Source organism: Pyxicephalus adspersus, chromosome 3 (assembly GCF_032062135.1).
Source record: "Pyxicephalus adspersus chromosome 3, UCB_Pads_2.0, whole genome shotgun sequence".
Taxonomy (NCBI): Eukaryota; Metazoa; Chordata; class Amphibia; order Anura; family Pyxicephalidae; genus Pyxicephalus; species Pyxicephalus adspersus.
The window spans coordinates 102,422,679-102,448,638 of record NC_092860.1 but is presented as its reverse complement, the minus strand read 5'-3'; the positions used below and the strand labels follow the sequence as shown (position 1 = coordinate 102,448,638).

Sequence of the window (25,960 nt, the reverse complement as noted above, 5' to 3'; positions counted from 1 at the left end):
CAGGAAATAATGTAAAAGTTATTTATTTTGCATTCACAAAGACCATTGTATGTCATAATAATGGAATACTGATGTGATGCAATATTTAGTTGAAAACATTTTTTTTTGTTAAAAACAAAAAGTCCCTGTTGTTATATGGGTTTTGTATGATGTGTGAATTTATATAAGTTCAATCCTTTGACTGTTGGAATTTTTTGTTGTTGTGGCTGAATCTCAATTTCCCCCCCCCCCAAATATGTTGTAAAAAAAACCATTGAAAAACCAATAAAAATGTTTGAAATACAAATCCTGCCCTGAATAAAACTGCATTTATAAAGCTTTGACTCCATTATAGTAATTCCTCCTACGGTGTGTTTAAATAAATGACACTGTAACAAAACTCTGCAAATATTCTTATTTAGCCATATTTTTGCATTTTTTATTTATGTGGTGTCGGCATCACTGCCATAGTATTCTTCCAAATTTTTATTCTTCTAAAACACAAGTGTTCGATTTTTGATTAAAGGATTCTGATGCTAGACTTTCCTTCTCCATGTAAGATTGGTTGTATTCATCTTATCAGACAGTATATTAGTACTAAGATGCCCTGAAAACGACAAGGCATCATTAAATTTGAAATTTGATCTTGATGTTTAATAATGATCTTCATTTTCTCTTTTTTTCCTTGGTTGCATTAATCATTGCAAAGTATAAATGGAATCAGAGCTTGCTGTGTTAGCTTTGTCACTTTTTGCTCATATTATCCACCACGTCCCTAGGAGACATTTTGCGTCTCTTAGGACTTCAGCCAAGCTGTTAAATAATGCCTTCGCTGAAAGATAAGCACAATGGCGTGCAACCCAATCTTGTTTGAATGGGAGCATTTATGCCTAATCTTTCTTGGCAATAACTGAAGGCTGATGATAATGATATTGTAGCTGGGGAGAGGAATGGCCTTATTTTGATAAATGATAAGGAAAAGATTACCAGCACTCCATAAATCACAATATTTAAATGAGATGCTCTAATACCACGTTCTGAATACCAGGGTATTTCAGGTACCTGGCCAGGTCTAATTAACTCACCTTTAATGTGGTTAAAAAGTTTCTTACTATGCAGCTGCCAGCAACATACAAGTCCACATAGTGTAGAAGAAATGGAACTAGGGAAGACCTACATTTTTTAATAGTAAAAAAGAAACTTGTGCTTTCTCAGGATGAAATTGATTTTTTTAATCAGTTGTAAATATCTGTGATTCTGAACCTCTATGTTTGAAATAAATAAAAAACACTTAGCTGACATTATATGTGGATGTAAGCTCATGCCTTCAAACTGGAGATTTATAATACAGTAGATACAAAAGTAACCATTTTACTTTCTATCTTTCTTTCTCACACAAGAAGCCTATATAGGCTTAGTCTATACTAGGGGTGTCATACTCAAATATAATAAAGCCAAAATTAGAAACTTGCACAAAGTCATGGGCCAATTAGATGTAAACCTTTTCATATGGAAACAAGGAGATTTTTGCTTCACATTCAATCTGGAACAAGTTTATAATAGAGAAGGAGGCATAACAATTGTTTTTTTTTAATTTTATTGACGAAAAAATCTTACGCCTCTTTCTCTATTTGTAAACTTCTGAGTTAAATTTCAATGGTAACCTTTTTGCACAGGCTAACAATAATAATAACAATATTCTTCTATGAAAATCCAACCATTCAAGTCCATGCCTTGGAGTAGCAAGGAAAAGTACAGCTGAGGGGGAGTGCTGGAAATGCCAGACACGGCCAACGCGGAGCTAAATCCTATGAGTCGCCCACTGCTGAAACTCCCTCTTATTTGAAATAGGGCCACTACTAAAATTCCCGGCATTATTTGCGTCTATAAAACAGTCCAATGCAGGGCCACGCATAGGCGGAGAGCCCGCTGGTCTGTAGACATAAGTGATGCTGGGAATTGAAGTAGCAGCGCTATGTCAATTCAGCCGCAGGCCAGCTGCAGTTCATACTTAGGATTCCTTTGGGGGGCAAAAAAAAGGATGTTGAGGGCCAGATTTGGCCCCTGGGTCAGAGTTTGACACCCCTGCACTACAAGGACGTTTTAAAGGCCATGTTTGAAATTTCCATGCATTGGAATGGGCTAATCTACACCAGGACGTTTCCTTGAGGCACTTTATAAGCTTTATCTATAACGTTGTTTAAAAAATTTAAACGCTGGGTTAACGCTGGAAAACATCCAAAAAAGCGTGAAAATGCTTCCATTGATTTCAGTGACGTTTTCCCACGTTTTCACGCATTTTTGGTGATGTGTTTTCCAGAATTTTAACGCCAAGCTTTAAAACACTAAAAAAAGTGCATAAAACGCATATAAACACAGTAGGAACGTTTACATGCGTTTTTTAAAACGTCCATGTAGACCCAGCCCAAACTGTAGCAACAGGTTCTAAAGGTATGGGGTGTCATTTTAGTTCAATATGTTTTAGGGTTAGCTAATAATTGTTTTTTATATTGTTTTTGTGAATCTACTGCAAAGTTTCTTACCTGGACATTCTGATAGTAATGGCTGCCTGTTACAAGCTGACAATGCTAAAACACATCTTTGTATCATCTTATTGTCAGCTTGTTCTGTACACTCCTTCTTGCCTGATAGGCAGCCCAAACACTAACAGAAGAGGCTTTCACTGCAGGCTGACAATACCGTTACTAACTGAAAGGCAGTGGTTTTGTGTTGTCAGAAAATGCTGTTACGGACTGCATCTTCATCTTCTCTGGAGAAATAGTCCGTAACCTTGTTCTTTAAATATTTGTATTTTGATAAATTAAACCTATAACTTTCAGAATATACTTGATGTTGATGTATAATCAAATACCAAGTGAATTATGGCTGCTGTGACTGCTGTTTTGAATGTCTTCAAATATTACTTTTTGTTTAGAGAACTTCCTGTTTCTTCATGTGCTGCTTTCTTCTTATTTCACATATATTCAGCTCGAAGATGACATTGTTGCCAAGCCACAATTTTTCCAATCTTTGAAAGACTTTGCCACCCATCAGACCTCAGATGACTGGTTAATACTTGAATTTTCGCAGCTAGGTTTCATTGGTGAGTAAAGAGGCTTCATTCTATTTTATGCATAGTTTTCTTAAAAATATTCATAGTCATTCATTTGTTGAACTTAATCACAACATAGAATAAAGTTAAAAAAAGTCGCAAATTGTAGTTAATAATTAAAAACTAATATTAGAGAAAGCAATGGGAATAAAAAAGTTGTTGCCTGTGAGACCAGATTATAGGTCTGACTGTTAGGACAATCAAAAGCACATTATAATGCAATAACAATGGAACAAGGGCATGATGTCTAAGTGATACATAACTTTGTACTAATATTATTCTAATGGGAGTTTTCTTCAAAATAAAGGTTACTAAATCAATGGTGGTGCTAGAAATCAAAACAGCAGCATATTCTTAAGATGGGCTGATATTTAAAGGTACAGCAAAGCTGCAGGATATACATCAGCATACGTGCTGCATACATTTGAGAAGACAAGAAATGATTTAAGAACATGTTGCATAACTTTAAGCACAACTGATGTAGTTTAGCCAGGTATAATAAAGAGGGTTTTTTGATAACTAAATTTCTGGTAATTGCTTATATTCTGACTACAGAAACATTAGTGGTTACAGTTTCCACTCCCTACTGTTTCTTTTTCACTATGATTTCCCTGCAAGTATTATCTGAGGCTTGACATTTCCTGGTTTGTTTGGTGCTGCTAATTACCTTTCTGTTCATAATTGTAGGTTCCCTAAAAGATACAATATACAATTATTACTAGTGTCGCTCTGATCTAGCCCATTACCTGCCATATAGCTGGCTTAATAGCAGTGTTCTGGCTATTTTTTTGAATGGTATATTAGCTATGAACTCCATTTTCTGACTTCAATCTTTAAAACTGTACTCCAGCCTTGCTTTTAATCTTGCATATTTGTACATTCCCCTCTCATGTGCTAAAAAGATTTATTCTGATATCAGTGTACACTGTAAGTGTTTCACACTGTACATTAGAAGCTGCAGTAAGTTATCAGCTAAACTAAAATTCTATATTTTTCAGTATCTTTTCTGATGTCCTTGTTAAACTAACACAATATTCCAAAATACTTCTTTATTTGCACAATGTGCCCCTAGTTTACAGATTAAAGCCTATGCATTGTTGTTACTGTCCTTTTAGGAATAAAGGTAGGACTGTACTGAAAATACAACCCCTGCATTAGTTTTATTGCTGACATCCTAACACTTCTTGACCTTGCATTTTGAGTAAGTGCTTCTGAGAATCCTTTTTCCTGAATGTGCCAAATGGCATTTGATGCCATCCGAATAACAATTTTAATTATTGATCAGGGAAGAGCATCATACTAAAGTTTTAATACCCATCTACTAAATGGATTGCTTGTGGTGTACTTCATTGCAAATGTTTGTTGCTCAGTATAGACTTGAAGGTGTTATTTATACTGTGTATGGCTTGACTGTAACTTCTCAATAGGATAAGCCTTTTAATGTCATTGTTTCATGAATGAATTTTATTTCAGCAGCAGCAAATCTTTTCCTAATTCATACTTGGGGATCTTTTTAATAAAGACTTTACGCTTCCTTTCGGCACACACTGCAGGATATTGCAGGAAATACTCCACATTCTGTCCTTAAATTTATAAAAATTCAGTGTAAAGCCAGTAATGTTTGCATTTCTTTACATAACAATTCTTAGAACAGTGGCAAATAGCATATCATGGTCACATTACATGTTTAATCTAAAATAGTGATTCCTTATTGTGCTGTGAAATCCTTCAAATCATTATTAAAACTATACTATTCTTTTTTGCAGTTTAAACAGTAATACTGTTTATTATATAGGAAACTGACAACATTTTTTTCAACATACATTTCCACATCTGTCATTTGAGGAACAGTAGCATAAATGCTTAGGATATTGCCAGGATTTTTAGCCTGCATTGTCACTGTTCACTTTGACAGCTGTGGGACATGTCACTTGATGTGGGCAGATTTTGCAACAACCGGCTGGGTTTGTTTTAGTCAGATCCAGATAGGCACATTTAGGACTTTAATACAATTAGATAGGTCATCCTGTCTATGATATTTTCTAAAACAAAGAGTGTCATTGTTATTTAAGGTTGACTTAACCTCATTACAATTGTTCCCTAAATTACTTTGTTCTTGCTCTGAGTGTTTTGGGAACTATTTTGCTGCATTTTGCCTTGGTATTCAATTGATATTTTAAGTAATATAATGTTTCAGTTTTCCTCTGTCATTTCTTAGCAGAAGTGTTTTTTTCTGACAATTACAACAGTAATCAGTTGATACAGTTGATATTCAAAACTCCGGCAACCTCTGGACCTGAGGAGTTTTCAAAATTCCGAATTTTTTAAGTTTATACGCGCCTCCACACACAGGCCAGCCTTTGCAGCACCTGCGGACATCTGGCACAGTCTTAGGGAGCAGGCAGCAGGGACGTCTCAACGTGTATTTAGTGTAGCAAGCAAGACCTAACAGCTGTTTCTGCAGAACAGCGCCATGAAAACATAAGTGGCCAAACAGTGTACTACAGTTCCTGTATTGAAAATGCACTCCGAAATTCATGCCTGAAAACTGAGGAAACCGGATTATCGATTGTCAACTGTATTTTAATAATTGCATTGCTAAATTTTTATCTTTATATTCTTTTCTTTTGGTGCCTGCTTTCTTGCTATCCCCCTACACTCTAGAAGAACTTTTTTTTTTTACAGAAACTAAAGGTTTCTTTATGACAGTCCAAACAAGTACAAACTTCAGTTTGATGCACAAGCCTCTTAGTAATTAAACTGAGCCAAATCCTCTAATTGTGACTTACATACTTCCCTCACAGATAATGCAGCTCACGGGAGGGAAGGGGGGGGGAGTTACTGAAATATATGCATTGCTGCCAAATTAAATATATGTACAGAAGCAGTGTTGCCAGCTTCTTTTTGACAGGCTTATGAATTGGCAAAAGCAATGTTGGTCACCTCTTCAACAAGTTGCAAGCCCAGCTTACATGAGGATAGCAAGTCTGCTGTGAATTCATCCTTTTTTTAGACTAAAGCACATATGCCAATGAAATAGGGCACAGGCAGTGGCTGTCTATGCTACTGTGAAGTCGAGTTCCCAGAAAAAAAATGTCCTTTATAGGGACAATTTAAGTCTCTACTTGTACTTCACTCTTTCCTGGATCCCCAGTGTGTTTCTTGTTCCTCTCCCACCTTCAATTTACAAACAATGATCATGCACTTGGGAAGTACAGCAGGTGCTGAATCCTATGGGAATTACCTATTATTTTATAATATTATTATTAATAATATTATTATAATAATAATAATCATAAATCATAATAATATTAGTTGTCTGATCGCTGTATTCTTCTCTCTTGGGTATGCTACTGTACAGTGTGTACTGTGGCTGTGTGCCCTTACTGGTTGTCAGTATGTTCCCCCTACCGCAACAAACTAGTGCCTGCCACCTCACTGCTAGCTAGTTTTGTGTGCCCCTTTACTCCTAGTTAGTGTTTTATTCTTTATTGATAGCCAATGGTTTGTGCCTTCTTTCTACTGTTTGGCAGAGTGCTCCCTGTTTGCTGGTCAGTGATGTGACCCCATTAACGTCACTGGTGTGTGTGACTCCTTCCTGCTAGCCCATGGTATAGTCTCCCTATTGATGGGCAGTGAAGACCTATGCCCCCTTGCTGCTGGTCACTACTGTCATTGTAGGTGAGTAGCAGCAGCCACTGCTCTGTCACTGTGCTCTACTGCCTCTGTTCACTTCCTGTTGGCTAAAATTGTCTTGCATTATTAAAGGGAAGATCTACTTTAGAGAGATCAAATAATGAACAAGGGAAAGTTTCTCTGGGTTCCACACAGCTACAAGACACACAAAGGGGAAGAGATCATAAAAATGGCAGATGTTTGAGCACGCATAGCCCCTTATGCCAATAAGTGCAACATGTATGTGTATATATACATATATATATTTATTGGAACTGATTTACCCACATATTACCACATTTACCATATTAGTTGTATTTTATCCTACAATATAGTCAGTACTATACTGATTGTGCAGCCACGCTGACACAGTCATTGGTTGTGTAAATGGTACTGGTTGTGGTATATCTTACATACTTTCCATACATACATACACACATGCCACTTCTTGGGGTACATTGATTTTTTTTTTTTAAGTTATGATTTTTGTATGATAACATTGTTTTGTTAACATATTGGTTACTGTGGTGTCATCAAAAGTATATTGCAGTATATATAAACTTGTGCTTGTGGTTTTTGGCACTAACATGTACTTTACGTTATGCATTAATACATTTGCCCCTGTAGAAGCCTCTACAGGAAGTCCCTGGGTTTAGGACATCCGACATACAGACGCCTCCGAACGGGGCTTCCCTGCTCACTCCTGTGCAGGAGGGAGGCTGGATTGGGGAGGGGCAGTTTGCATGACTTCTTTTGCTAAACACAGTTGGGGTTGTGGGTGATCTTAAGGACTGAGCTCTTTCTGCAGCCTCTTATAACTCTTTATTGACCAAGACAAACTCTGCGGTTGTTTCTTTTTGCACATCAAAGCACAGCTTGCTCCAGAAGTAAATGAATGTCTAGGCTCCATAAAGATTTTTTTTGCTTTGTTTGTGATTAACTCACAGTGAGGATTTTATACAGTTACTGACACCATGCTGCCTAATAATATGTTATGACAAAAATCTGTCCTAATTGCATTTATTAAAATAATGTACCTGTTCTGACTTACATACAAATTTACCTTAAGAACAAACCTTCAGTCCCTATCTTGTATTTAACATGGAGATTACCTGTATTTGAAAATTTGCATCACAACAATGCTAAATAGTCATGACATGGGGCCTATACCTAAAATGTTTAGGTTGTGTACTGATATATATATATTAAAAATAAAAACCTGCTATGTAAAGCAAGTAAAGTCTTTTTATGCATACAAGATATTGATACTTTTAAGATCCAAAAGGAGGGCAATGAGACTTTTGGATCTCAAAGAATAACCATTGGGAATTGTATAAAAGGTTAACACTACAAAGCTTTCCCATTCATTGTGATGGAAATAACTGATTTGTATCTGTTATTTGAGTCACACAAGAATGATGGCAAGCCTAAGAATTAACTATGTCACTTACTGAAGTTCATCAGTATAGGATCAAATACTGGTCTTCTTTTGTTTCCATCTGCAGTCAAAGAAAAGATTTGTTATTCTTCTAAATGGCTCTTTTAGATTATTTCCATGAAGTGCTGATAACCTATGTGATAGGCTTTTATAGCACTATACCTCAGCAAATACACACCTAAGTATATACTTGTCTAGATAAGAAAATACAAATAGCAGCCCAAATAAGGTTGAAAGTACAAAGGTTTCTATACCATGTAAAGGAAATCCTTCATGTTAATGTTTTCCAGCAAATTGTGGTACCAGGCAAGAAATCTGACATTTGCTTATGTGAATATCAGGTGACATAATATATCCTATAAAAAGATTGCATTTTACACTATAGGAACTCCTTCATGATTTGAGTTTCTTTACATCAATTCTGTATTTTATATTTACTATTTCTATTTATGTCTTTCTTTGTTTTAGGAAAGTTATTCAAGTGCAAAGACCTGCCTTATGTTGTTGAATTCTTCCTAATGTTTTACAAAGATAAACCTATAGACTGGCTTATTGATCATTATCTGTGGGTGAAAGTATGCAATCCTGAAAAAGACGCAGTAAGTCCTTTTGATGCAAGCATTACTAAAAGCAAACCAAAGCTGATTAAATAAGAGTATATGTTTGGTTTGGGTGTATGTGTATTTAAAAATACATTTTAGTTACTGATTTTTATATACCAAACACTAAAGCCTTCTGACAATGTTTGTTTCAGTTTCTCTCAGGCATCTAATTTTAGGCTACATCTCTCTTAAATTAAAAATAGTGTACTTATCCTTTAGAATTGTTGAACTTTCTGTAAAGACCAAAATTAGATCTTCATTGTGTGGACTGCCAAGCAGAAAACAAATACTGTTCAAAAAGTGTTGCAGCTGCCATGTACCTCAATGGAAACCTGTCCTTCAAGCTGTTTGATTGTGGTTTTTCATAGGCTTTCAATGAAAGTTATTAGAGGAGGTCTGTTTCCGTGAGAAGCTATAGACCTTATTGGCCCCAATGAAGAACTTGGAACTGGGCCCCTCCTTATGTGGCATTTCTCTACTGCTACTGATGCTCTTCTACTTACAGGTTCATGGGCCCAGATGCTAATCTTTGACAAGACCCCCTACAGTTTAGGGCCATGCTCCTTCACACCAGAACCCCTTTCATTTTCGGAGTGCCTATCTACATCTGAGTTTTCTCCTTCACATTGTAATCTAGAGCCTACCTTTACATCATATCTCCTTTAATATTAGAGTCTCCCCCCTTAACATCTCGACCCCCACCCCTTTCACATTCAAGTGTCCCCCTTTACATTTAATACTCCTTCCTTTACATCACAGGCCCTCAATTCACAACTAGAGCACCCTTTACATTCACATCAGGAGTCCCTTGACCCTCGTTTAGCACAGACTCTCAGCAGCTCACCTGTAAATGCAACTTCACCAACTACACAGAGAATCCGGTAGAGAAGATCTTATACTATTGTTTTCCTATACTGGTATCAACTAATGCAAAACCAAGGAAATCATTAGCAGAAGATCTCCTGTTCTGGCTATGTGTACAACAATGAGTGACCAGACAGTGGCCATATGGGGGACCCCTACAGGCCTTTAGAAGTAAGGTGCTCAGTCTTAACTAAGACCTTTGAAACTTCTATTCCAATTTGTTGTCAAAGTGACAGATTTCTGTCACCAGGTGCCTTTTTAATGATTGGAATCCTCCCGAAAGAGAATAGGTTAAGCTATATAACAGGGTAACTAAAATTAATTCATAAAATGTATGATAATTTGGAGTGAATGTTTTGATTCTTATCAATACCTTACTTTTACCAACTGCAGGTAGTACATGGTTCTGTTTATTACTTTTAAGATGTATTCACCTACACAGTACACTAGGATAAAAATTCAAATATTAAAAGGTAGTGTAGTATGCTCTTGCGTCCATGAAACTGCAGGAAGTGTTCCAGTTTTTTTTTTTTTTTTTGCAAAAACGACCAATATCTGTTCTTACAAACTTCTAGCCAGATTGTTTAAATAAGGCATTGCGTATAAAACAAAAAACATATACTCTGGATATCCCTCCTTCTTAGTGTGTACCTTCTACAATAATTCTCACCTCAATTACTATACAAAAGCTAAGCCCAAAAGCTGCACCATCCCATACAATACAAAGTTGTAGCAGATTTGGGGAATTATTACTATATCCTCAGCATAGAATAATGATTTTAATTTCACAATTTTGGAAATAACCTGACTGGTATGAAGGAGAACAGTTAGTAGAACGCTTATCTATAATTAGCATGTACACATACCATACCTAATTTTCAGCATTATAAGGAGAGCAACAACATGTCCAAAAGTTATGTATACATAAAAGTTTTTTTCAGAAAACAAAAATATTAGGGAATAATATTGACTAGCATATTGATCAAAAGAAAAGTTTCAAGTTTCTGAAATAAGTCTTTTTGGTAGCAGATTGCTGAAATTGTAGATCTTGCTATGTGGTGTGTTTGTTGTTGTTCCATTCCCAACTCATGTTCTCTGACTGTCTAGCTTTAATTGTTCTATAACTACGAGTTGTATGTATGAATATATTCTCTGCAAATGATTGTGGTGGTCATTTCGTGAATGAATCACACACGAAGTCTTACAGGTGTATGATACCCGTTTTTATAATGATTCTTCTACCTATATATAGATGGAAATTTCATGTATTCCAAGACGGGGAGGGCGCGGGATACACTTTCATCAGTGAAGCTGGGTGATCCAGCAAACCTAGACTGGATTTCCTAAAAGTTATTAGCTATTCGTTAGCAAATGTTTTTAATTTTGGGCCATATTTATTCCAGGTTTGCTGGATGACTCCACTTTACTGATGAAAGTGTATCCTCACCAGCCTTTGAGAGCTTTAATAAATCAGGGCCTTTGCATCTATAACACTTGTAACTGCTCCCAGAGAAAGCTTGTAAAACTGCCAAAAACTGTCAGTTTTGTCTCACAGATCATTACATCTTGATATCTATATATCAATGTTTGGAGAAAAGCTGAGGAAAGTAAGCAAATTAATGAGGCCACACCAAAATGTGTACTAGATTTCTATATTGGAATGCAATGCCAAGATAATAAAATTTTTTATAGAACAAATGTTGTTGCTGCCAGTTTCAAGTCCAGAAAATCATAACATTTTTTCCCCTGCAGAAACACTGCGATCGACAGAAGTCCAATTTGCGGATCAGATACCGCCCCTCTCTGTTCCAGCATATTGGCACACATTCTTCATTGGTTGGAAAAATTCAGAACTTAAAGGTGAGATGAGCTTATGCATGCTAATTACAACTGTGGTGAGTTCTTGTATTGGAAATCAGAAGTGCTGACTGTTTTTTTCACATCACTAGCTGTGTGGTGCTTCTTTGTGAGTGCTATGTCAGATACAGCCTAGAAACCAGCATTTCCAAAGGGAGTTTAGAAATACCAGCTAACAATTCAAGCTTTAAGGGAATGTACTAAGAAATAATAAAAGGTCCTTTATTTCACTCATGTTCTTTTTTAAGTGCTTAGTTCAGCTAGTGTAGTCAAGTAAAATCTGCTTTTGTAATAAACTTCTCTATTTCAACAATAAAACAGGCTATCATGAACCATGTAGGTTCTTGTAGATTTATGGGAAGTGTTGGACAGAGTACAAGACATGGGTTTCAATTAGAAATTATATTGCTGATGCTGAATGAGAGCGTAAAGTCAATATGTGTTACTCTCTTGCCTTTTTAAATTTTAATACTACATTATGAAGGTCATTCCATCACAAAGATTTAGCAGAATGTGGGTTTGTGATTGTGCATTATGCTGTTTGACTGCTTGCAATAAATTGATTAGTCATTAGCTTACATCATGCACTTGTCTGTCCACTCAGGATAAAGATTTTGACAAGAAAGTGTTATACAAGCCACATCCAAATCCTCCAGCAAAACTGAGCACAAGTCTAAAGGTGTACCAGCAATTCTCCCTGGAGAAAGCATACCTGGGCCAGGAGTGTTTCTGGTCCTTTTCTCCTGTGGCTGGGGATTATATCCTTTTTGAATTCGAGGAACCTTTACAGCTAGAAGGGTAAGAAACTTGCCTTTAATCAGACTGTTAAAAAAGAATATATTTTGTTAACATTTATATTTGAATAATTTTATGTATCCATGTGTATTTATGTATGTACGTTAGTTAAGTTAGAATTATAGTAACCTTAGCCCCTATATTCTGCCTATGGTGCCCTTTCTGGGATGACCTTCACCTCTTCCTGGGTAGAGCCCTGTGAAATGCAGATCAGGAAAGAAAACACTATTGCAATGGACTGAAGTTGCTTCTCACTTGATTTTGCAAGATGGGTGTGATGTATACCACATTTTTTTCCACAGATGCAATATTAATGAAGATATAATGTTTGTTCAAATATGCTAAAAAAAACTAATTTCTATGAGTTTTTTTTCACATGCCTGTACCTGCATGGCAAGCACTGTCAAGACTGATAATAGATAGACATATGACTGTCCCTAATGGACATATTATTGTTCTGGACTCGTACTGTGTAATAAATTGCTGTGGTTTTTATTCAAATGCAAATGTGCTTAAAATACAACACAATTGCATTAGAATAGCTATTAAAACATTAATGCAAGTTATTGAATAGCAAATCCTATTTAAAAAGAAAAGTCTCAGTCTGCAATTAAAAGTGTTAAAGAAAGCAAAGCAGGTCGAACAGGTCAAAGCCTTTAAAAACTGCAATGAGCACTGATAAAAGTTAATAGGATTTGGATGACCTACTGGCTAGATTCCACTTCAATTGGAAGACACATTGCAACACCAAGCTCAAAATTAGGCTGTTGAAGGCTTCCTTAAGGTGATAAAAGCATTTCTGGTGTTGGAATTTTCTTACTGTTAATGCAGATTTTTCAGTTTCTTGGAAAAATCGTAATGCAGTGGTTAGTTCTGTTTCTTTACTTTTGAAGATTTGCAACCTGACATTTGGACATGTTGCATGATTAATGAGGTTGGTCTCAGTCCAGTACAGAACAGGCTAATGATCTGTAACTATCGCACTTTAGTACTTAGGTAAAATTTCTACATGCCTAGAATTCCTGCTCACTGTTGAATGAGTAGGTTTCAGACATTTAAGGACTATATGAATTGATTAAACCACATTATTATTGTAAAAGAAGAAGGAACAAGAAGGGAACTTTGTATTCCAACCACGTTTTTTGTTTTATTTAAAGCCATTGTCACAGAACCTCTATATTTTAAAAGTCATATATGTCACCTACCCACCGACGACATATTATACCCACCTACCCATTATTACCCACCTTGAGTGTCACTGAGTGTGATTATTACATCACCCAGAGCAGACCGTGAGAACTTCATAACCTTTGTGAATGTTTTGTTTAATGTTACTATTAAGTCAAATATCTGAATATGTCTGGATTTTCTTCCTATCCCACACATATTAACTTTTTTAGCCATCCATCACTTTTCTCCTAATGTTGCTGCTGCCCCTGCTGTCTCATTTTCTTGTTCCATCTGTTTCCTGCAACTAAACTCAACAAGACACTGGGACAAAGTAGTCCTGTAATGTGTAACCTTTGTATATATCATTTTTTACATCATTTTTTTGTTTTCAATTTTTATTTTATTTTTTTTGTTTACATAATATAATTGCCAATGAAGAAGAGATTAAATCAATCTCCTTTCTTTGAGACATCATAATAATTTCCAACAGTGCTAGGGAGAAAAAGAGATCAGACAGGTTGGAAAAGTTTGTACAGCAGTTGTTATTTTTCCCATGGTAAACTGGCTTTGCCAGTGCACTCCTTCCCTCCTCCCTCCTTTATTGCCCAAACAGAAATTAACGTATGACTAGGTATTCTTGTTTAGGGATGCAGCAGAGCCATGCATTATTGTGAAATGTCTGGTTGGTGTTTGTAAGTATAAGCTATCTTTAGATAATAGCAGGCAAATTGAAAATGCTTCCAAAATCTTAGCAAGACTATATAACCTAGTGGTACCTTGTGGTTACATTTATGTAAGGATATCCATCAACGTAGGCAATGGGGTAAGTGTACATAGTTTGAAGCAGTGTGGTACTTAGTTATTTACCCACCAAAGCTACCTTCTGATTGTTTCCATGTTCTTGGTTCAATGTCCGCTATGTGCTGCAATATTCTTGTGCAATTTAAGTACACATACATGGGTAAAAAGGTTTATAATAATAACTGCGTGTGTTAAATCTGGGTCTTTGAATGAAGTTTGTACTTCGCATTGTAAACCTCTATAGAGGACACATTCATATTAGGTAGGTTTGTATTTTCCAAACACTGTGGAATATTTTTTCACAATATTACAAAAATGATAAATAAGATATAAAATATTATAGTAAATAAGACTTGCCATTGACAAAACCCTAATTTGAATTGACCTAAATGGTAAAATCCAGGTCAGCTCATTAAGGAAGCAGTGTAATATGGTATCCAAATAGACAGTTTTAGAAGTCTCTTATCAGCCTCAGAACATAAATGTATTTCTTTATCTTCCTTGGCATCTATTTGAGTTCAGAATACTTACAATATGGGAGCAAGGAGGTAACCCATCTCCCATGTTTGTGGCTGAAGCTCTGGCACTTGTGATACAGAACCTTGTGAAAAGAATCCTATAAAATAGTGTTATGATGCAAACGCACTTTGCTTAACACCGACATCTCTTTGAATATTGTTAAAAAGTAAAAAGAAAAATTGTACCATTTCTGGGTTTCGGTGAATCTATACACTGAGCAGGTTTTTCTTATCTTGTATTGCTGGTATATGTGATCAGTCATTTTTTAGTTACGTATTTACATTAGCGTTATAATGAAGAATAATAAACAAAAAGCGTATAATTCTTCCCCCACTGTTTTTTTTATTTTTTAGGACATGAGTAAAATATTATTCCGTGTTATACCAATAGGCACTAATTTTTTCTCTTGTCTTTATTTTGAAGCAATTGCAACTCGGTTCATTTTTTTTCTTTTTTAAAAGGGCCAATCTTTTACCTAATAAAATAAGAGAACACTAACAATATTGCCCCTCCCTGTTCTTGCTTTTAATGCAGCTAGGCAAATTAAAGCCAGCAAAAATCATCATGCCTAATCCGCTGCACAAATTTTAAATCCCCACGGTGGGCCCAATGCATAAAGAAGCTGTATAGCTATGTTGCTATAATACTGCTGATTTTCAATTAAAAACATTGTCTACATTAATAAAGCACAGCTATGTGCTTTAGAAGTGTGATTTTATACCTATATAATACCTGGTATTATGCCTGAAGGAGGAGACTGGTTACACATCTTTGAAAGGTCATGTGTCTGGGATTTTTCCTACATCAAAGTATTCTTTGCAGGGTTATGTAGAGAACAGGGCAGCACGGTGGCTCAGGGGTTAGCACTCTGGCCTTTGCAGCGCTAGGTCCTAGGTTCGAATCCCAGCCAGGACACTATCTGCATGGAGTTTGCAGGTTCTCCCACGTGTCTGTGTGGGTTTCCTCTGGGTATTCCGGTTTCCTCCCACATCCCAAAAACATGCAGTTAGGTTCATTGGCTTCCCCCTAAATTGACCTAGACTATATTAATAACATGTGACTATAGTAGGGACATTAGATTGTGAGCTCCTTTGAGGGACAGTTAGTGACAGAACTATGGACTTTGTACAGCGCTGCGTAATATGATGGCACTGTATAATAATAATAACACTCTGTGTTTCTCAACCAGAGTTCTGTGGACATCATTCATTTTTTTTTACAATGTAGAAGGCATTCTTTCCAGTGACCACCACAATAAGGTACTGGGAGCTGATGATATACCATAGTAACTATAGCCAGGGTTCCCTGAGATATGAAAATTATTTACAGTGGTCCCCCATGTAAAAAAAAAAAAAAAAAAAAGTTGCTTTAAGGGATATTTTAGGCTTCATGCCACACTTTGCCTTTTTGCCAATAAAATGTAAACTGTAGGTGCAGTGTTGAGTATTTATCTACGTGTACTGCAAACAATGGTATCTACTATATATTGGCTGATTGACATTGAATTCCAGTGAAACACATCTGATAAATAAAAACAATATATGATTTATTTTTAGTTACCTATTCAGAAGTGGAAACATAGAACATCCAGGTGACAAGCTGTTTAACACAACTGTTCAAATTTTACCAGCAGAGGTTAGTATTGCATGACTAATATTGTGAATGAAATATTGAAGAATTATATGATTTTAAATAATGTGGTTCAAAATTAATGACTGTTGTCATAAGTTATGTGTATTATTACCACAAATGTGTGATGTATCCCTTGTCTGTGAAGGTTGCCATTCTTAGGTCTAGTACTAGTTAGTCACATTCAGCTGGACTTGTAATACTGAAAACATTTCACAGCTCTCCAAGCTACTTCACCAGTTCTACCAGTGTCGGAAATAACCAATCATTAATAGCCACACAGTACAAACCAACTAATCCAATTGTTATGGTACACTATGCTATGGTATGTGACACTGCAGCTTTTGATTATCCAATATCAGGAAGTACAAAATTTGTTAAACCACCCTGCTCTAGTTGCATAATCCCATTATTTGTTTTGGAAAGTGTGCATAAGTGATAAAACATCTAATTACATGGCCGAAGGTGTGAATTGTTGTCAAAAATTTCAGGGTAGAGATATTAAAGTTTTATGATAGGTGAAAGGCACATCTTATTAAAGGCCCTGTCCTCTTTTCAGAGTTGGTTGTTTTCATTCGACTGACACCCTGCTTGACTTGAATTTGTGGCCCTGATTTACCAAAGATATTATAGTGAGGTGTCTGAGCTGTGCTTTTAAGTGATGAGGGAAGTACTCAGGTTTTGTAAAGGCCGTGGGTGTAATTTTTATTTAATGTGCAGGGTCAATTAAATGTTCATATTTTAGTTACATGTGCCAATCCAGCGACCTACAATGTGTTTACTAGTAAAATGGCATTTGTATATAAAAATACTTATTTGTGTGTGGCTAAATTTCTTTTTGAATTAGCAGTGCTTATACTATACTATACCCACCTATACAGGGTGGAGTACAGTCTTCTATCATCCACATATACCAATTAACCTAAATATATGTTTAGCACACTTAAACAGGTTTAAAATGTTTAGTTTTGGAGAAATGTGAAATAAATGTAAATTTTAAACTATTTAGATTTCATTTGCAATACCAGTTAGATTAATCATGCAAAAACGTTTTTTTTTTTCATTCCTTTTTTTTTGGCAGACGGTTGCTAACCTTCCAGAGGGTCTGCAGATAGATGAAGATGGTTTCATAACAATAGGTAAACAATGGTTCTCTTCTGCTACCATTCATGTGAACAGTGTGGATTCCAAAGTAAACACTGCCTTTTGTTTCTACTTCTTCTGCTTTCTTCTTTTTGTTCTTAATTTCCTTCCAGTTCCATAGTAAAACTAAAAAAAAAAAACATCTGTATTTTGTGTAATCAGATCTTGCCTTAAGTGACCTTAACTGATAAATTAAAAGGTTTGCTTATCTATAGGGAACACGTCTTCTTTAAAATTACTCTACCTGTCATTATATCACCAGTCATCTCATCTACTTACAGGGTAAAAGAAGAAATGGTAAGTCAGTAATGGGCTATAATTATATGGAGGGAGACAACAGGCAATGTTTTGTTTTTATAGTGGGAGTGAGCTCTTATCATAGTGTGCAGATATGGACAGCATATTTGCAAATTTTGAAATGTAAAAACAGAAAATCTGTTTCTATTGCAAAAAAACAAACAAAAAGAAAACTAACTGCTCCCACCATCACTGGCTTTCCACACGTTGTTCTAAACCGTGGCCCCATTTATTAACGCTCTCCAAGGTTGGAGGGGATACAGGTTTTGTTAGATGATCAGTGAACCTGAGTGATCCAACAAACGTGGAATGTATTTTTAATGTCATTGGCTATTTGTTAGCAAATTCTTTTGATCCTGAAACTTATTCATTCCAGGTTTTTTGGACCACCCAGGTTCACTGATAAAAGTGTATCCTCTCGAGTCTTTGAGAGCTTTAATAAATCAAGCCCTGTGTCTCTGGGTGGAGCTGTCCATCTTGGTAAAGGAGCAGGGCTTTGTATTCTCATGTCAAAGATATCCCTATGATGACTGGTGAGTTATATTAAAAACTAAGGTGCAGAAAACACAAATCCACAGAGGGACATTTCTTGTGATATAATTCTTTGCCCTTTGCTTGCCTGTTTCATACACTTCTTCCACACTGTTTTTTGACCCAGAGTTACCACTAACAGGTTTATTCAGCATGGTCTTGTAGAAAGTGCAGTAATCTATACCACTTAGCCAGTATTCACATAGTATTCCAAACTCACCAACCTAAAATTGAACTCGGCAAATATAATCTATTTGTCTGTAGTTACAGTACTAAGCACATTTCACATTTACAGGCCTGCAAATAAATTCTGAATGGGTAAAAATTATATGTTAAAATCAGTCTGGTAAAAAAGGTATATCAGGTTGACTTCAGATGTAAAGTTTACCTATAGAGCACAAAACATGTATATAAGGTGTTTAGATGTTTAATGATGTTATGGTGTTTATTGTTGTATTTTTTTTAATAATGGTTGTGTGTTGGTTTTCAGTGTTTAAGTACCGTATTACCAGATAAACACGGGCATCTTTAAGTGGTTTAAAAGACTGTGCCAAGAAAGAAACCAGTATTCTTGACCTAGTTAAACCACTTCCTGAAATGCCATTATCTGTCTAAATTACCTGAAACAAAAGGCCAATTAAATAATGATATAGTATTGATTGGTTTGGCAGGGAAACTCTTAGGACATGGGAAGCTGTTTTCCATATATTTCTCAGTAAGTCACTGTAAATGCAGTGATGCTGTGCTCACAAACCGTGCATAATGGGCACAGTTACCACAGTTTTTGAATTCAAGTCATATACAAATGCATCCAAAATATATTAATTGATGCTTCTGTTTAAATATAAATTTGTATTGAGTATAATCACCCCTATATAGCTAGCACTCCAATTTACATTTCTGCTGTGAAAATGATTATATAAAACTTTTTTATATGCAAATCAAAAGTTCTTCCTCTTTGTCCATTAGAGTAAGGCATCTAAGATGACAAAGGGTGATCAGATGTACTTTTAAGCACCCTCACCACCAGCAAGTTCAGGATTAGGACAAACATCATTGCTTGAGTTTCAGTATACATACAGCTGGCAAAATATTGCCTAATGTATTTAAAATGTTCTAGGTCTTTAATTTAATTCTAATAATAAAGTTAAATGATATAGCAGCATTGAATAAATTGTAATAATAAGCAATAAGTAATAAGCAATCTTCCACACTAGGTGTAGCTAGCAAAGCACACTGGGTTTTGTACTCTTGCCAATTTTCTTGTAAGAATTTCCGGCTTTTGTAATTTTTTTCCCATTTATTAAACAGTGTGGTAGAATATCCTGGAAAGGCTGAAAAAGTGCTTGTAGCCATACTGGAACAACATTCACATAATACCTAACATATTCCTTTCTCCTTTGACATAAGCATACACTCTTTGACAACCCTAGCACACACATATTTAAAATAATAATTTAAATCTTAGAGTGATCCGAGAGTTCTTGCCAATGTAACCTTCATTACTCAACTTGAATTTGAACTTTATGAGGAGATCTACTAATATTGTATGGTGTACATCTGCTTGATTGGTGTGGGCTAAAAATGAAAAGTCTGTTAAAGCAGGCTCTATAATAACAGTTTCATTCATTAAGAAATCATATATAAAACAATTGTATGTACTAACAATGCATGCCAAAAACCAGAAGCACGCTTGTTTGGCAACAGGACATCAGAACACAATTTTATTACCTACAGTTGTTTTTGGTTTTTACTTACAGGCAACTGAATATTAAATAATTTCATTGCTGATGGTATATTTGGTAATATTATCTAAGCAAGATTACTTTTCTATTTTAGAGTTTGCTCATTTTATTCGCCCCATCTTACCCATTTCCCTGATAAATAAACCACCATTTGTGGAAATTTGACTCATAAGATCCATCCAATATGTCATGTAGACGTCTTGCCCATTTATTCTCTTGGTGCTTATTTTTCCATTTTTGAGACCTCTTTGTTACCCACTCTCCCATGACTTGCTATATATACTTTTGTATTGTCCTATAGTGTTTGAACATGTTCCCTGTTGAGTAATAACCATCGTTCATTTTGTTTACCCACAGGGAAATTTCTTAATGGCATTGCTGAAGGTGAATTTAATGACATTCTGGGAAAGATTAAAGCCATCCGTCTGAAAATTATTACTGAGTCTCCTGTTTGGGCATTATTAAGTGAGGTGAGATCTATTTTCTTAGTGCTCTAGGACACTACATGTTTTCTAATGACATTTCCTGCATCCGGCATCACTGTTGCAGATCTGAATGTACCCACATGCCATTTCCCTCCTTGTTGATAGTAAGAAAAAGGTGATCTAAACTGAGAACTACAAAAGACATTCCTCAGTTCTTGTCCCAACTTGTAGTATTCCTTTATATATCTAAAGCAATGCAGCGTTTGCTTCCTTAATAGATTTGAATACAACAGCTCTTCAAAAGCTCCTCAATGGTACAAACACCTCTAACTTTTCATGGTACAGATCTTTTTTGTCTAATTTTTCATGAAAGATCATATAATAAAATCATTTCACTATGGATTTACCAATGGAAGATAGTATATCATTAGTATATCCCAGTCATATTTTACCATGGATCTCTAGTTATAGAGTCCTCTAGGCCCCAGTTATGTAAAATACCATATTTTAGCACCTATTTGTTATCTACATTTACTAAGGCACATTTTTTCACCTCATTACATTTTAATACAGCTTATTGTTATGAATAGCTTATTGTTTTCTCCTAAACAACCTGCTAGCTAGCCTGTCTTGGTATATATTGCCCATACAGTTGTAAAAAAAAAATGGAATAAACAGAAAAAGTACTACTAATTATCACAGTCTATTTGAACTGATTAATCAACCTATCTGCAAACTCTTTTCATAAGCTCTCCTTTCATCATTTAAAACAAACAAAAAAAACAATACAGACTATATAACTACATCTTTTCTGATATTTCAATCCACCAGAAATGCCTAAATACCTTATTCCATTTTATCACTCAAATACTGTGCTAAGAAAGCCACATATTTAAACTATTGGTCTTAAAATGATAAAGTAATGTAAATCAGGCCCAAGTATAAGCCGTGACCGCTTATAATATGAGCCCTGGGGTGGACCTATCAGTTTGAGGAAGTTCATGACACATGGGTTGTAGCTGTCATTTTTCTAGCACTTTAAGCATTTAAAGGATTTAAACTTTAAGCATTCCTCTAACTACTTGCTAATCACATTACAACTGATAATTTTGTTTATTTAAGCAGTAAAATAAATAGACACATAAAGGCTGGGAACATAGAATGTGGGCTTTACTGCATTCCTCAGCTGCTTGTTTAACTGGTTGGTTATGCAGGTAAAAAAAAGATTTGTTTCGCATCCACAATGTGTACAAGCAGTGGAAGGAAAATGTATCTCCTTATTGTGGTTTCTAGCATTATTCCTAATTAATTTAAAACATTTGAGTGGTCAGATAAATTACTTATCTGACTTTGAAGAAGGTTCACCTACTTAAAATTCAGAATTAAAAAAAATCTGCCACTTCAGCAAACGTGATTGATTTTGTATCTTGATTTACAAACATTGTCTGATCTTTCATTCTTATGTTTTTTTTTTTCAGATATTTATTAAACTGAAAAAATAAAATCTACTTTTTAAATGAAGCTTTATTGCCATCTGCTGGGGCAGTGCAAGACTACTCTCTAAAGTTTAAATGGCGTTACTGGAAGAATGAAGAAAACTATACAGATGTTATATTTTTTATGCTGAAAATAATTTAGCTATTTATATCTAACATTTTTTTTTAACAAAAGATGAACTTTTAATAATTTTTAGTTTGTTAGTTCTTTAAGATCAACCATAATATTGATAATGGGGCCATAGCTATATGCACACAGAGGACTTGTTATCACTGAACTTAATACATTGTTTGTTTGTTTTTTTTTACATCAAGGTACTGGACACTGGACACCATTTGTTGTTTGTTTGGTGGAATGTTCTCCATAAGCCTTACCATATTATAAATCTTTAGAGTTCATAAAACCTCTAGATATTGGGTCTGATTCAGTAAATCTCTCCAAGACTGGAGAAGATAGACTATCGTGGGAGAAGCTGGGTGATGTATCAAACCTGGAATGTATCTAATAAAATCATTTCCTAATAGTTGGCAAATCTTTTCAATTTTTGACCATATCTATTCTAGGTATGCTGAATCATTCAGATTCTCGCATTATAGTCCCCAGTCTTGGAGAGCTTTAATGAATCAGGCCCAATTTTGTAAGTTTGTCAATGCTGCATTTGTATATAATTGCACTAGTACTCGGGGTTATTGATTGGCATCGAACAGAAAGCAGACTTAATGCAAACTACTTTTTTTAGACCTGCTGCTTCAAGGTGCTGTGTTCACGTGCTGACATGAAGACCACATCTGGTTGCACCTAGAAGAAGCCCACACCATAATACAGCAAAATGAAGCAGCTTAACTAAAGTCAGTATTTTACTTTAGGCCCACTGCCATATTCCATAACATTAATAATAATTGAAATGAAAACTCCAGTAAGTTCCTTTTATACTCCAAACCTTAGTTATCACAATTTTAGACCTATCCCCAGAAATTGGCTTATTTAAAGCAGAAATTGTACAAAGAGCAAAAAAATGCAATCTGTCAGGTCCATTATTGCAAAAGGGGTAATTAATGTCAATGCTATAAAACACACTTACCTACCTGAATATTCTTTTTAAAAATTTTAAAATAAAAGGGATTTTTAAAGCAAGACTGCTTAAAATTTAAAAAATCACATTTACTTTCATAGAACCCTTGACCCCTCCAGGGATGTCCTTGATTTGGTCCCTTGCTGTCCTGGCACAGCCATTTTCGTTCTTCTTCTGGCTACGTCACCTGATTCACTGCGCAGGCACAAAATCGGGTGACGTGGCCTGCTGTAAATGGGGAAAAGAGTACTGATCTCACTGTCCATGCGTTCCATTGCAGGAAAAAGCAGCTGAGATCAGGGAAGATAATTTTTATTTTATATAAAAGATAACCGTTTTATATAAGGTAAACATTTTTGTGATAGGTCCGCTTTAAGAGGACTGTAAATTGGAGCATAGATAAATATTATTACTAGATCAGTTTGACCTCATTTTACCTCCACTAAAACTTATAAGTGATGATCCAGAAAACTTTTTTGCTTGGCCTTTAAAGCCAGGGATGACTTTCCTGGTTCAATTTTCCTACGTTTATTTTCTACGTGATTGCTAGGTAATAACACTGCCCTCCATAAGAGATTTTTATAAGGAATATGTGGATGACTGGAGTGTTATCATACAGCAGAGTCTTGGCTAAGATGTCACAAACCACACTAATCATAGCAAGGAAACAAAATGGCTTAAACAAAATACCCAAAACACCCATTAGATATGCCAGACAAAATATTGGCTTATTTTTCTCTACACCAATTATACTATTGACCCGAAATTGTAGCATGATCTCAAAGATCACAAACACCCATGGCAATTACTTACAGCATATACTAATGATCAGGTAGACTGGATTTTTCATGCAGCATTTTTATTAACAGAACTATGATTTTAAAAAATGATTGTTGAGCATCCAGGCCATGAACACAGAGACAACTGCCAATTGGCCAAAAGTGAACCTGTCAAAATAGAAATGTTGAACCTGCTGTTGCCGATTTGGTCTGAACTGTTCGCGTTTCAGAGCTGTCCTCTTGACCCAAGTGACCCAGGGCATTCATGCAGTCAGTGAAGTACTGGTTTTAGGTGACTCGCTATGTAGGTATGAGGTATGTGTAACTTAAAAAATGATTGACTATGATTGAATATAATAGCTATACAAGATCCTCAAATCACCCTATTTTATTGCTGCAGATATGACTGTTGTGCAATCAGTAATGACCCTGCATATATTTATTTAATAGCACAAAGAGCAAAGTGCAATAACCTACAGCAGTCATTCACCAACCATGCTTCACTGTTTTGATGTCTGTACACTGGATAATGTAATTGAATGTAATATGCTGGGAAGTAACCTGCAGGGGACAAAAGCTGAGATAAATATTTAGGCAGCCATTGCTGAGGATCCATTAAAATGCCTAGTGGTCATGTTGATACTCTGAATTCAGCACATTACATCTCTGATTTAGAACATTTTCAGGCATTGAGAGAACTGCAGATTGCATGATTTCAAGCCACAGAATCAGCCTAACAGTCTGGCATCTACTACCTTCTAGAGTGGCCAGCAATAGCCTGCTATGTATGCCAATTAGCCTCTGATGAATGAATACTTTGTTATTAGCTTGTTCCTTTAGTGTATAATATAACTGTGTAATTTCTTGTATTATTTTTATAGGGCTAATTCATGAAATGTTCTTAAAATTGTGCCTGGATTATATGTAAATTGTTTTACAAAACATTTACACTGCAGGTTGAAGTCTTTTTATGTTTTAGTTGATAAGAGTTTTGCTGGTTTCAGTACTGTGTTAGGTTATCTGGTAAGGCCACTGAAATATTCTAGCATTCCTGTTTACTACTGATGGATGAATTTGTGTCAGGTCATGACTTTCACAACTCTACACTTGATTACTATGTTGTTTACTTTCACATTGTTGATTCACGTATTGACTGTCTGTCTGGAACTACTGACTGTTAAAAGAAAAAACAAAATTCTAAAGCTAATATGTTATTGTGGTATAGCACAAATGTACAATTTCTGTTATTACAGTTTTACAGCAACGAATCATAACATTGTATATTTTTATATATTATAATCTTTGGTTATTCCTACTGAATTTTATGCACACTCCTAGAAGAACAGGCAGGTGGTTCTTTCCCAGAGACATACAAGGCACTGGCAGGTGATCTATCATACAGTTATAGTGAAATACCAGTTTTAAATGACCTTTGCCTTGTATGGAGTACAAAAGTAAACTTGTCTTGTAGACCTTATTTTTTTTACTTCTTTTTTTCCAGACCTCAAATTTGCAACAATGGGGGCATTAAAGAGTACCTGTTTCCATATACAGTGATCCACATTGCAGTTCTTTTGTGATGAACTGATATTTACAATAAAGTGCAACCCATAGACTAATATATCAGCAGATGGTATAAGGCACATCAGTAAAGAATGTTTACCTACAAAATGTCTGTCTTCAGTGTGTATGAATGGCAGGCCCTTTTAAATTTAGCTCAGGGCTATGATTCATGTCTTCCCAAAGAATTGTACATTTTGTGACTTATATGCTTTATTAGAATTAGATTTTATGTTAAATGGCAACGTTGTTTATATGTCTGCATACCCTGATATACTTGTTATTTATTAAATGGTACTTCTGCTTATTCTTTGTAATTTTGTATATATAACGTAATTCTTAACATAATTTATAACTTTCTGTTTTGTTGCACTTTATGCAGCTATTTCTTCTTTACTACTGCAGATTCAGTGGAACAGTTTGCTCAAAATGAGCCCAAATCAGCCTTAATAAAGTAATTGTTTTCAGTA

At 35.4% G+C, this 25,960-nt stretch overlaps 1 protein-coding gene across 2 annotated transcripts in view; it reads left to right on the top strand.

The window, feature by feature from the left end:
• MGAT4D (MGAT4 family member D) overlaps window positions 1-25,960 on the top strand; it is a 58,269-nt gene extending 32,309 nt beyond the window's left edge. For both annotated transcript variants that reach the window (XM_072405855.1, XM_072405854.1), the window contains 8 exons: window positions 2,968-3,082; window positions 8,673-8,803; window positions 11,423-11,530; window positions 12,132-12,325; window positions 16,369-16,447; window positions 17,523-17,580; window positions 20,515-20,627; window positions 22,061-25,960. In XM_072405855.1, coding sequence (XP_072261956.1) covers window positions 2,968-3,082; window positions 8,673-8,803; window positions 11,423-11,530; window positions 12,132-12,325; window positions 16,369-16,447; window positions 17,523-17,580; window positions 20,515-20,627; window positions 22,061-22,084 — 822 coding nt within the window. In that variant the 3' untranslated portion in view covers window positions 22,085-25,960. The remainder of the gene's footprint in view (window positions 1-2,967; window positions 3,083-8,672; window positions 8,804-11,422; window positions 11,531-12,131; window positions 12,326-16,368; window positions 16,448-17,522; window positions 17,581-20,514; window positions 20,628-22,060) is intronic.